The 12,613-nt window shown below is 42.5% G+C and overlaps 1 protein-coding gene across 1 annotated transcript in view; it reads right to left on the minus strand.

Annotated features, from left to right (window-relative positions):
- Positions 1-579: 579 nt before the first annotated feature.
- Positions 580-12,613, minus strand: part of itga8 (integrin, alpha 8) — a 37,867-nt gene continuing 25,833 nt past the window's right edge. The window contains exons 19-30 of the mRNA XM_046399460.1: positions 12,397-12,464; positions 11,680-11,827; positions 10,930-11,022; positions 7,965-8,044; positions 7,376-7,456; positions 5,764-5,869; positions 4,418-4,576; positions 2,887-3,003; positions 2,663-2,776; positions 2,384-2,485; positions 2,160-2,282; positions 580-2,032 (exon numbers count right to left, since the gene is read on the minus strand). Of these exons, the coding sequence (XP_046255416.1) occupies positions 1,943-2,032; positions 2,160-2,282; positions 2,384-2,485; positions 2,663-2,776; positions 2,887-3,003; positions 4,418-4,576; positions 5,764-5,869; positions 7,376-7,456; positions 7,965-8,044; positions 10,930-11,022; positions 11,680-11,827; positions 12,397-12,464 (1,281 nt within the window). The 3' untranslated portion in view covers positions 580-1,942. The remainder of the gene's footprint in view (positions 2,033-2,159; positions 2,283-2,383; positions 2,486-2,662; positions 2,777-2,886; positions 3,004-4,417; positions 4,577-5,763; positions 5,870-7,375; positions 7,457-7,964; positions 8,045-10,929; positions 11,023-11,679; positions 11,828-12,396; positions 12,465-12,613) is intronic.

Here is a 12,613-nt window from a genome sequence, read left to right on the forward strand (position 1 = left end):
TGTTCAAATCATCGCCACAAGAGGTCACTGTCACGCCTCACACGTCTCTTTTTAGGTTTGTCTGGTCTGTCCTGCTCCTCAAGAAAACAGTTATGTTTATTTCTACGCTGCACCACCTGGGGGAGCAAGAGTCTTTGCTCTGTGGTGGAAACCTCAACCAGCAAGTCTGGCTACAAAAGACTTTAAAAGAGCTGGCATTACAACTACATCGAAGTATTTGTTTGGTATTGCACTTTGATTGAAGAATTTGAAAGAATGTCAGCAAATTAAACTTAAACCAAAACATCAAGTATGCATGATTTTTTAACAATACGCTAGATAATTTGGTGTGTGAAATCCTCCCTAACCTGCACATTGCAGAAGTTCTATGTGACATTTGTATTGAGAGAATTTAAGAAAAAGACAAAAAAGTTGGGTTTGTGGGTCGACAGGTTAAACAGCTGACCTCTGAAGTTACTGTAAGTAAGGAATGTTAAAACCTTATTATTTTATGTGTCTGTGCTCTTGGTTGATGATTGATGCACAGATGATTTCACTTTTAACTTCATGCTGGACAGGATAAAGTTCGGTTACATAATATACAGAAAAGGAACAACACTTTATTGTGATAAAACTTCACACTTGATACAAAAACCCAAATTTGACTCAAACATGACAACATTTTAAACTCAGGATGTTCCCGATGTCCTGACCGCCTTGTTTCATCTGCCTGAGCACGATACACTCGTAACAGATAAACAAATGACACCATTAAAGACAAAGTTAAATGCCACAGAGTATGTGCAGTAAGGCACACAGCCTCAGACTGTCTACAGTGTGTTTTTGATATGGACTGTTTATCTCTGCAGCTGCTTTTTGAAGTCTTATCAACTGCCGTGTTAGAAAAAGAAATCCCAAATAACAGACAGGAGCAAACGTTGAACTAGCAGAGCATGGCTTCACCTGTGGAGATATGGCATAATTCTTCAAAGATAAAATCCTAAAGTCATTTTATCAACGCAATAATAAGTTACTTTTGTCATTTGTCTCATCACTTTGCTCCATTTTCAAAACTTACGTGGTGGGGCCTGACCGTAAATCACTTCAAACAATCACTTTTTGTTGTTCAGCAATACTAATATCTAATACACCAATTAATCATTTATGCACATAAACAATGAAAAGCTCTAATAAAATAATGCCAGTGTAAACAAGCTTCAGTATCACGCAACGCTCAAATATTGCACATACATTCATAAATATACACATCAAATTTGTGCCTTGTGTGTATTTATGCGTGTGGCTGCATCTGCATGTGTGTGTTTGTGTGTGTGTGTGTGTGTGTGTGTGTGTGTGTGTGTGTGTGTGTGTGTGTATGTGATAAATCTGTATACAGACCAGTCTGGACAAAATGAGGATAAATAAAATCAGCTGGGGAAAGAATTTCATAACTGAAAGAAAGGATGGCACAAGAGGCATCTCATAAACACATACATGTACAGTATGCACACTCACACACCACACACACACACACACACACACGGTCATGCACGCACTCACTTACTCACACACACAAAAGCACTTGTGCGTACATCTCAAGTCTCTTAGTGCCTCCCTTACAGACACACAAAAATGTTCAGTCGCAGAAACATTTAAATCATTGTCTCCACAACAAGTCCATTCTGTCTTCACTTCTGGTGCTTCATCACAGTGGATAAACAATGGACATATGTGTGTGAATGAGCTTGTTAAGTGTGTTTTGGTTCCATTCTGTCCGTTCTCTGGACCCGGTCCATGTGACGCTGCAGTCTTCAGCCTGTCTTTTCTGTCCGTTTCATTACCAAAGAGGTAGAAGACCTCCAGCCAAGATATGTGGGGCCCGACTAATACGGATCTCAGATCTGGTTTAAATTATTCAGAAGGTGCAATTCCCCTCACAAACCACATTCCTCCAGCCAGGGGCTCAGGCGTCCCCTGTTTGATCAGACGTCAGCTGCTCCTGGTCTGAGATGTCGTCGTCAGCTGGTGGCCGCGCTCGGTCAAAGAAACCGCACTGAGGGAATCACATTAACCCGTTAGTGTAATTATAGGTGGGATAATGGATAAATAAACTACTATAAAGAATAGTGAGCATGGTGGAGTGTGTGTGTGTGTGTGTGTGTGTGTATATATATATATACCTTCCACATGGCTAATGTGAGCATGGCTAGCACCAGCAGCCCAAGCAGAATGGCCAGGATGATGACCCAGAGTGGAACAGCGAAGGACACATCTGGAGTCCCCCATAACACTGGGGTCCCCATCTGCAGACCACAGAAACATACAGTCAGTGCTGATACACGACCTTTTTCTCCTTTAGCACCTGACACGGACTAACACAGTTCTGTTACTGCCCGCATCTCACCGAGGTGGTGTGTTGAGGCAGGATGGAGGGTTGGACGCGGTACGGCATGGCTATGACCATGAAGGACACAGTAGAGTTGAGAATGTAGGGGTCGTTACGCCGCTGTAAGACAAATGTAACATTATTATTATCTGAAATAAATCACATATTTCAATTGTTATTAAAATATTAAGATTAACTTATTTAGTTGTATAATGAAAAAACCAGGAGAAACAATGAAAAATCCTCAAAATCAAACAAATAACCGAGGGAAAACTTGTGACAGATCAAGACACTGACCTGCAGGAATGTATGAGCCCAGAGTCTCGAGCGGATCTTGACCACCGCGCTCTGCCTTCGATCCAAGCGGCCAACCACACACATGATCCTCAGACAGGAGATATTGGTGCAGTTCTGCAGAGGAAAGGAGAAGAAACAGAAATCAGAGAAAGTGGAGAGACGTTAAACACCTGTTAATCACTAATGGACATTTGGTTTGCTGTGTAAATATATGTGAGGCTCACCAAAGTTTTACCGCTATAACTCTGCGGAGCAGTGACGGTTCTTTTGTGGCGCTGATGAGGCATGCTGGTGTTCTTCAAGAAACCCAGTAACTCAGGTGTGTCCTGGAGAGAGGAAATCTAAGACGGACAAGGAAAGATAGTTGTCACAATTTGGATAATTTTGCTTTTTTGTTTTTTCAGCAATTCAGCTGGAAATGATTAACATGAAACGAAAAGAAGACCAAACAGAGAATTTGAGTCACCTGATTAATATTGTCTCATGTATTTCAGCCAATTCACATTTTATATTTACAGTAAAGTCAGAGCTGAGGTGCCTGTCATACTACAGATATAAACTTAAAAAAGTAAAATGGATTTTTTTTAAACAATTGTTGTGTGCTGTGCAGCATGTGTTTGGGTCTTTTGAGGACAGCTATTAGACAGAATATACTGGTTATCACATATTGGTGTTTTGGTGTGGTCTGTATTGCACATGGGCTTTAATGTAGGCCAGACAGCCAATGAGAAGGAGATGGTGGACCCAAAGACAGACCTGAAGAAAGCTTGTGAAGTGAGATTTTAAAGATGTTTTGAAAGATTCAATAGGGCTTCTACCGGTAAGTGAGACAGGCTGAAGCTGTCACTCGCTTTTTTCAGGTTTACTGATTGATCATTTCGCAATAAAATGTTGAAACGCAAAAACTTATGTCTGCCACAAGTTACAAGAGCCCAAACCTTCAAGTTCCTTCATATCAGAAACAATAAAGAACCCAACAGTATCCAGATTACAGCCCAGCCGTGAGACAAATAACTTTAACAATTTGACAATTTTGAAAATAGTTATAAATTCATTTTGCAGTTATTGGTGGGACACGGTGTAGGGGAGCTGGAGAAGACAGCATAGCAGAGAAGACAGCATGCATGCGGGGTCAGATGAAAGAAGTGTCTGTTGATCTGCAGCGCATCAGTCAGTCTCATCTACACACAGACAGACTGACAGCGACAGGGGAAAAGTAAAAGGGAAAAGAAAAAAAAACCTGACCTCTCAACAGCCAAATGCTGCGAACCCGACTCATTTTGTTCTCATATATGATTACAGCTTGTAGAGTTTCACTTTTTGACATAATGATGTACTTTTTGCATGTTTTCTTTTTGAATTACTCTGCAGATGATTCACACATATTGGAAAGCATTCCAGCTCTAATTTCTGATAATAAGCATAATGCTCCATCGCCCTCGTTTTGAGCCAAACGGCAGAGGACGTGGAGAACAGCCAGACCATCGGGTACAATTATGTTTTACACAAGCAGGTATAAATAATGGAGAGATGGACGGATGAATCGACTGCTAGCAGTATAATAAATAAAGGTGTGAAATTGCAGTGTGTCCAGTGGCTTGGAAGTATAAAACAAAGGTAAATTAATAGTAGGCATACTATGAAGCATATTCATGTCCACTACAGGTAATATGTCCACAGCTACACATTTGAGTCACGAAATTATTGCATATCTGCATGTATAAGCGTGTATATGTTCATATGCTGTCATGTTACCTGAAGGCCAAGCGGGTTGAGGCTGGTGTTTGTCCTGCAGCTAATTGGCCCGTCAGTTTGAATCTCCATGGCATACAGCAGGTTCTCATCACGGAAACGAGAGGGCCAGCCAATCTGGAGCTCAGCCTGCTGAATACTGCTGGGACCAGAGTTATGGAGCTGGAGACAGACGGACGAAACAGAAAAAAGGGAAACAAAGTTGTCAGTGGTGTGCTCTCTTCTGTATTGTTAGTAGGTCTCAAGTGACTGTGGCTATAATTAGGTTATCATAACTGTGGGATGATGACACAGACCACCTGTGTTTTGGTGAAGCTAAAGCTAATGCGGCCTTCAGTCGCTGGTGACTGAAATACAAGACAAGTAAAACCTACAGCAACACCTGGCTCATCGTTCCACGTCAAAATTAAGATAAATGAATTATGAGCTTAAATGAACCATCAATTCAGTAAATCTTCACTTTTTACCTCGACCTGTATTCTCTTCCTCTTTCTTTCTCTCTTTCTTTCACACATACGCACACACACACACACACATACACACGCACGTACGGTCATTAACACTGAAGCAAGTCATCCAAACAGGACATGATCCTGGTTGCTGCAGGGCAGGAATTCTGCAAGAGCAAAAACTCCATCCTCTCTAACTAGAAGCAGCTGCCAACTGGGAAAAGCACCGCAAATGAAAATCATTATCAGCTGCAGGACAGGCCAGACACCGCTGCACTTGGTTCAATGAAGCAGCCATCCTTTTACAACAAAAAGAAATCACATGTGCCGCACACAGACACACACAAGCACATACTGCTATTGTAAACTGTCGCCAGTCTGTCTGCCATCCTCCCTCCTTCTATCTATTTGTCTGTACCTCTGTTTGACCTTGTTTTTCATCTTGGTGTTTATTACTCATTACACTGTGTCCAGACTTAAGAAAAATCCCTCCTCCTTCCCTTCCTTGCTGTTCCCTTCTTGCCTTGCTCCCTACTCCCTACTCTGCAACCCTGCACCCCAAACCTTTCTCCTCTTTTTCCCTCCATCACAGCCATAATTACTCCTGAGTTGGAGACCTTTGATCAGCCAGAGCCCAATTCATTATGGAGCTACTGTTTTTACTTTGTGTGTGATGCTGTTTGCTCCACCTTGCTGCAGCCTAATGTACAACTTCCCACACCCATTTCTCTGCTCTTTTCATCTTAATAGTCGACCCAAAGACCACCAGCAACAACAAAAACAAAACAACCAAGCCTTCTACTTTTTCATCTCGTCATCTCTCAGCATACCTCCACCTTCCCTTCCTTTCGCATATGATTTAGCTGCTGGTGTGTGGTTCAGTGAAGGGCATGCATTTACCTCATAGATGTGTGTTACTTGTGGCCCCACGTCGTCCTCTTTGACAGGCTTCTCTTTGGGTTCCCAGCGTGGGAATGGCAGCACCACCTGAGAAGGGTGAGACACCCTGAAGAGAGAAGAAACAGCTTGTTGACACTGATGCATGTGCACACTGACTAGGAAGTCCTTTTACATATAACACTGACTGACAGTGTGAATGTTGACTCTTTGTCAGTGTGATCATTCAATTCGTTTTTTTTTACTGTCTGGATGTCTCTTCTAGGCCTTGTCACCTACACCAAACCACAAGGTTGTATCCTTCCACCATGGCTCAGCAATTGGGCACAGAGTTCTTTGAATGAATTTGAATTTGAACTAAAATTTTGTTCTATAAGCACAATAACTTTGAAATAAAAAAACATTTTTGTTGTGGGTAGCCGATTGACTTCAGTCTTACCTCGGAATACATTTATTGCAGAGACAAACTACTGAATATAGAGTACATATGGGTAGTGAGTAAGACTAAAAAATCTGAACCTACTTTTTAACAGCTACATTATGGAGGGTCTTCAATTCCATGTCAGCAAAATATACACTCATTTTCTTAGGTGCACGTGTACAATACTGTGATTGAACGGCACAGCTCTGCCAGAAAATTCACCTTTACAAATTCTCAGACTCTGCTGACATATATGAAAAGGTGGGGTTGAAGTGGACTACGAAAGATGTGTTTACTTCTCATTTATATAAAGGGGAAGTCAGAATATTAGAAACACCACCACTGTGACCTCAGTGCCTGTATGACAGTGCCAATAACAACTATGGATCGAATAAGTAATGTAAGTGAATAATGATTCCTCTTTGATTCTAATAAAGTGACCACTAATTGCACCCGCATTTTACAGAGAAATGAAGCAAAAAACTTTTTTGTACAGTTTTTGGTGAATTCGTATGAACTCTATATAGAAAATACTGTCAATGATAACAGAAATGCTGGCAGCATTGCAGGGTAAACCTGGATTTTCCTGTTTGGGAAACTGCTGAAAATATGACGACACCATTCTGAAGATTTCAAGGTAGTCTGACTTCAGTGGGCAAAACTGTTTATGCCCACAGCAGTCTAATCAGATTTGAGTAAACCCAAAAAAAGACAAAATTTAAAATGTCAGATGAACACAGCTGAGTCAGGGCAGCTTCACAGTCCAAACACAGGAACTCGTGTGTCCTCATCTCTCTCACATCCCAGCTCCTCCTCTGTTTGTATGTACAACTGACCACACCCAAACAACGCCATGCAACAGTACAAGCTTTGAAGTGCGCGTGTGTGTGTGTGTATCAGTGGGCTTAGGGGCATCCGTGAACATGTCAAACGCTCACAAGTCTCCCATGTGCTCATGATTAGTTCAAATTTATTTCTCGAACTGTGTTTTCATGCTGTTTTCCATCTGTATATAAACAGTCTCCACAAATTTAAACATCTCAAAATGCTGCTATAATACTCCGCAAACACCAAAAGATTTAGGCTGAAACCAGATCAATTGCATCTTTGTGAAGCAGACACAGCAACAAAGTATTTTGTCACTGTTTTTCAGAAAGGATGCTACGCTCTCACATGCAAAGATGCTTGACTCACCCGCGTAAATCAAGTTGAGCCATGGCAGCAATGGACAGATTCAAACTGACCAGGTTACTGTCGGGATTATCTTTGTTGGAGCTGTGGAAAGATTCACAGGGTGTTTAAATAAAATCCAAAGGCATAAAATAAAAACACATTGACTGGCTGCATCTGTTTGCAAGCATTTCACAGAAGGCTGTCATTCTATTGGTGTAAATGTAAAGGCTCAGAAAAGCTCATAATAAAACTCAATTTTTATGCTCAGCTGACTCCAAGAACAATTTCTCTGGCGGCCGGCTTGGCCAACATTTAACTGTCTGTGTCTAGTGATGTGATGAATTGAAAAAAATATAATGGAGCAAACAGTGAACATGTTGTGTTGAACTTGTTTCTTCTCTGGATTTCCTCTAGGCCATCTGTCTTCTTCTGTGCTCTGAGGTTGGTTTCATCACACCACAGACAGCGATGTGATCAGGACAGACACAAAACTTATTTACATGGCTCAGAAGAAAGACAAACAGCTCTTTGTGAGACTGTGTGAGCGCCTGCGTGCTCGTGTGTGAGGTTGGGGGGGGGGGGTATGCGTGAGAGTTGGTGGGTGTGTCACCTGTGGATCTGTAGCTCAAAGCTGATCTTCGGTCCAGCATCTTCCAGCCTTTGGACAGAAAACCTCAAACCAACAGACAGCTGGGGACGAGTGTGGAGAAAACGCAAAAAAGAGAGAACATATGAAAAACATGTGACAGTAAAAGAGGAGGACAGCTAGAGAGATGACAGAGGAAAGAAAGACAGAAATAAGACACATCTGTACATCAAAGGCTGCAGCATGTTAGTAAAATCCATGTTAACTACATCCTCTACTGTTGTTATATAGACAGAACACGTTTGTGTGTCTGTATGGTGACTAAAGCAGAAATCTAAAATCAGACAAAATCCAGACTACACACACATAAAAGCTACAGTTTAGGTTCTTGTCTTTTCCCAGATTAAGTCCCCTGTCCTCCAGACTAACTCAAAACACATGGCGGATTTAGCTCATCATCCACTGTACGACAACTCTGTGTGTGTAAATGTATGTGTGTAAGTGTATGTGTGTGTGGGGGGAAGACAAAAATGTGTTTACACAGTCACATTGTGAGGACCTGCCTTATTTATGGGGACAAAATGCAAGTTCCAACAACATAAATCATTAAATATTAGGGTGAAGACTTGCTTTAAGGTTAGGCTGAGGTCAGGGTTAGGATTAGGCAAGTCATATTTATTGTTATGGTTAAGCCTCCAGGCAATGAATGTCTATGTAATGTTCCCAAAAGTGATGGAAACACAACTCTGTGTGTGTGTGTGTGTGTGTGTGTGTGCGTGCATGTCATTGCACGACACAGTGTTTGTGCATCTGTAGACGATGTGTATGAGCTCTACTGAAACACAGGTCAACACATGTGGGAAATGACACCGTGCAGACTCACACTTCACGAGGTGGGGGTGTGGGTGGGGTGTGGGACTACAAAGTCAGGCCATCTTTACGGGACACATTAGAGAGAGACTGGAGGACATGAGCGAGACAGAAAGAGATCTAAAGAGACGAACATCAAATGAGTATGAGTCGTTCAGAGAGAGGACGTCACTATCGCCTACCATACTCAGTGTCATAGACAGATGAGGAGGAGACGGAGGAGGACAGCCCAACAAAAAGTCTAAATAGGTCAGCTGTCTTGTGAATCTCATGCCCAGCTTGAAAGGTGGCTTTTAAAAGTTTGTAGTTGATCCTTTAGAGACACTAGCAGCTGTGGTAAGCTTCAATTTATGTTGGTTACAATGGATTGTACATTTTCACGGTGGAGAAAAAATCATCAAAACATCCACAGAAACTTTCTCAGAGCTCTCTTGCAATGTTGTCTTATTCTCTTCCATCCATTTGCATGCTCAGTGTATTCAAATAATTACATTTATGCCGCAGTATGGCTAAATATGCTACTTCTGTGTTGGGTTACTGCAGTCCCTGATGCCACAAAACTTTGCCACAAGAAGTGCATTTGGTCACATTTTGGCAAAACAGTGATTGTTTCTACAACACGTACGTATAGCATGGATAAGAAAATAATCATCCCTTATGACCCTTTAGAAGTGTGTAGCTGTGTCCGCATCTGCATAGACCCTGTACTCTGCCTGGGTTTCCTTATTTTCTTATTATGTTGCTGTGTTCGGGACATTGCTGGGCTTCAGTGATTCTGGAGAAAGACAGCTGATGACAACCAAAAATCAGCTATCTCAAAAAACCAAAAAAAAAACAACAAAAAAACAAAACCATCTCTTTCCTGAATCGCTTAGTGGTTACAAACAGCATCCAGCCCCTGCAAGCTTTAAAGTGTAACTTTTAAAGTTAAACTTGAAATTTAAACACTTAAATGTAGGCTGAAAACAGTGTCACAATGTTAAGAAGAATATTTTTCCAGAATCAAAACACTAGCAACGACGTAATATGATACCACAAGATTCCCTCTGAAATCTGATAAATAATTATTTAAATTATTGTCTACCTTTGACTTCAGTATTATCAATCATTATTGTCCGCAACCAAAGCTTTGACAAAATATGCTGAATTTTGCCTAATGCAGTTGAAGCTCTTTGAAATTTAATGATGACAAAAAGGCAAAAAGGCAAAAAAAAACCCCAAAAAAACAACAAAGCATTGAGAGAGATGCAGACAGGCACAGATACTGAAGCCGAAACCAGCTTTCCTTCAGGAATGTACCTCCTGCACTGATCACCCTGCTCAGTGAGGCACTACAGCTGTGTCGTGTGGCACAGTGAATGAACTCCGGGGATGAGAGCTCTTTAGTTGCACAATAGAGCCAGAGTCTGTATGGGGTATGTGGAGGTATGTTCTGCATAAGCTCATGGATTCTTGAACGTCCAACGGGGTGAGGGGAGAGTTAAATATGGGAAACATCTGGATGGCTGGGGAGGACACACACACACACACACACACACACACACAAACCTTGTCCCTTTCTAAAGCCTTGTTTTGCTCTCCTCCCCCAACAGTGAAACATGACCACATAATTGATTTATCAGTAGGCCGTGTCACCTCCAGAGCTCAAACGCACCTCTGTACCGGCCTTGACATCTTTAGAAACACCCCACATTCACACTAGCACATTAACACACACACACATGATCACATACACACACTGCAGCACATGTGACATTCTTTGTGGTGCACATACATAAACCAGCGTGGTAGAATTTCATGTAGGAAGGGATGACTCTTTACTTTACAAAGCCTTAGTTTCCTGCATGTGTCAGCTATCCAAGAGCTAAATGGATTATTACACACTGCACACATTCATGCACATGCACACATAAGTCACACTGAGTGTGAAACATCGTCAAGGGAGTCAAAGCGTGTGGAATGAGGGTCAAGGTGATGATCAGTAATCACTGGAAACCATCAATCAGTGTGAATTAAACGTGAGCAGCAACAGTCGCAGCTTCTTAGCGCGGACACTTGAAAAGGATGTTTTAGTGAAAAGCGTGCATTTGCTTTTCAGCTTTGGTGTTCAAAAACTCACCTCTGTCCCAGCCACCATTGGGTTTCCAAGGTCACACACCACCATCCTGGACTCATTGACCATCTTGTACTCGCAGCTTGGTTGAGACGGGGACTAGAGAGGAGAGGAGCGAAGGAAACGGAGAAAAAAACACAAGTACGGTGAGTGAGATGATGAAGCAAAAGTGGATTAAAGTGACAAATAGGGAGCACTGAGAGTCAAGAGGGGAGAGAAAAGAACAGAGGAGGGAGGTATGACACCATCAAAGGGGGAAGGGAGCGAGGGACTGAGAAAGAGGACGAGGGAGGGAAGGGGGAACGCAGGAGAGGAGGAGTGATGAATGCTCTGACAGTAACAACCTCATCAATCAAACAGCCCCATTACACACTCATTAGTGCAGACACGCAGGCAAACACACACACATACATGCACACACATACTTACATACACGCACACACATACACACACGCACAGCATTTGACCCCATCCATTTCCGTGGTCACTAATGCAGCTTGTAAATCATAATAGGGGCTTTTGGGCTGTTGCCAGTAAAGCATAGCCTGCTGATAGCCTCGCCTTAATCACTCCAAACAAACACACACCGCAGAGACACAACAAGATGTGATGTCGTGCTGTAAGTGCAGCCTCAAAGAGCTCAGCCTCCTCATTTTGTATGTCTGCTTGCTCACATGCACATGCCCCAGTCCTAAACTGATTTTAGACAAATATAAGTCCAGTGCGTGTCATGTAAGTCAGTGTGTGCTTATTCACCTCGGCGTTGCGCTTCACTCCGATGTAGTCCGCCTCAGGTGGTACCAGTGTGTGGAGCTCGGTCTCATAAGCTCCCTCTCCTCGGTTCACCGCAGTGATGGTCAACAAGACCAAATTGTCATCTCCAATCACCAGCTCTGAACGATCCCTGTGTGTGTGTGTGTGTATTTTTTTTTTCAAAGAGAGAACAATATGAAGAGAAAAGAAATGATTTCAGTCATGTAGAGGACACAGGAAATAAGACACTCTGCGGCAGTTACTCACAGGTCCTGTGGTTTTTGTTAAATTCAAATTAGAATTTTAAGAAATGGTTCATGCGCATTCTTTTCTGCTGCTTGGAATGCAATATGCCTGACCCCCACAATAACCCCAGCACTGTGTGTGTGTGTGTGTGCGTGTGATCATGTGCGTCAGTCAGTAAAGGGTGACAGGGTGTTTGTATTACGCTGCCATGGAGATATCGTACAGCTGGAAACACTACAGAGAGCAGGCTAATTCACATACACACATGCGCACACAAACACCCTCGCAAACCACACGGCAAATGGAGCTATAATGTGAGCAACTTCAGCGTAAACTTTGCTCATTGTGTGAGGAATAACAGACATACTTTCTTCCGTTTTGTTGTGTGTGTGTGTGTGTGCATGTGTGTTTGGCTGTGTGAAGTATTGAGTGTTTACAGGTTGAGGTCGGAGGGCGTGGCCGTGTCACTCTTACATGCTGGCAGAGAGCTGGAGGTCAGGGATACAAATGTTGTCGTCACCGCAGTCCAGGAGAATGTAGGCCTGAGAGGAAGCGGGGCACAGAGAGGGGGATTGTCAGGAGGAGAGTTTTGACGAACGCTGGACATCATCACGAAAACTAAAAATAGACAGCAATGTAACAGACCAGGGACACACCAGGATGCAGGTGCTGTAGACATACAGACACGAAC

The sequence above is a fragment of the Scatophagus argus genome, chromosome 9, assembly GCF_020382885.2.
Source record: "Scatophagus argus isolate fScaArg1 chromosome 9, fScaArg1.pri, whole genome shotgun sequence".
NCBI classification, from domain to species: Eukaryota; Metazoa; Chordata; class Actinopteri; family Scatophagidae; genus Scatophagus; species Scatophagus argus.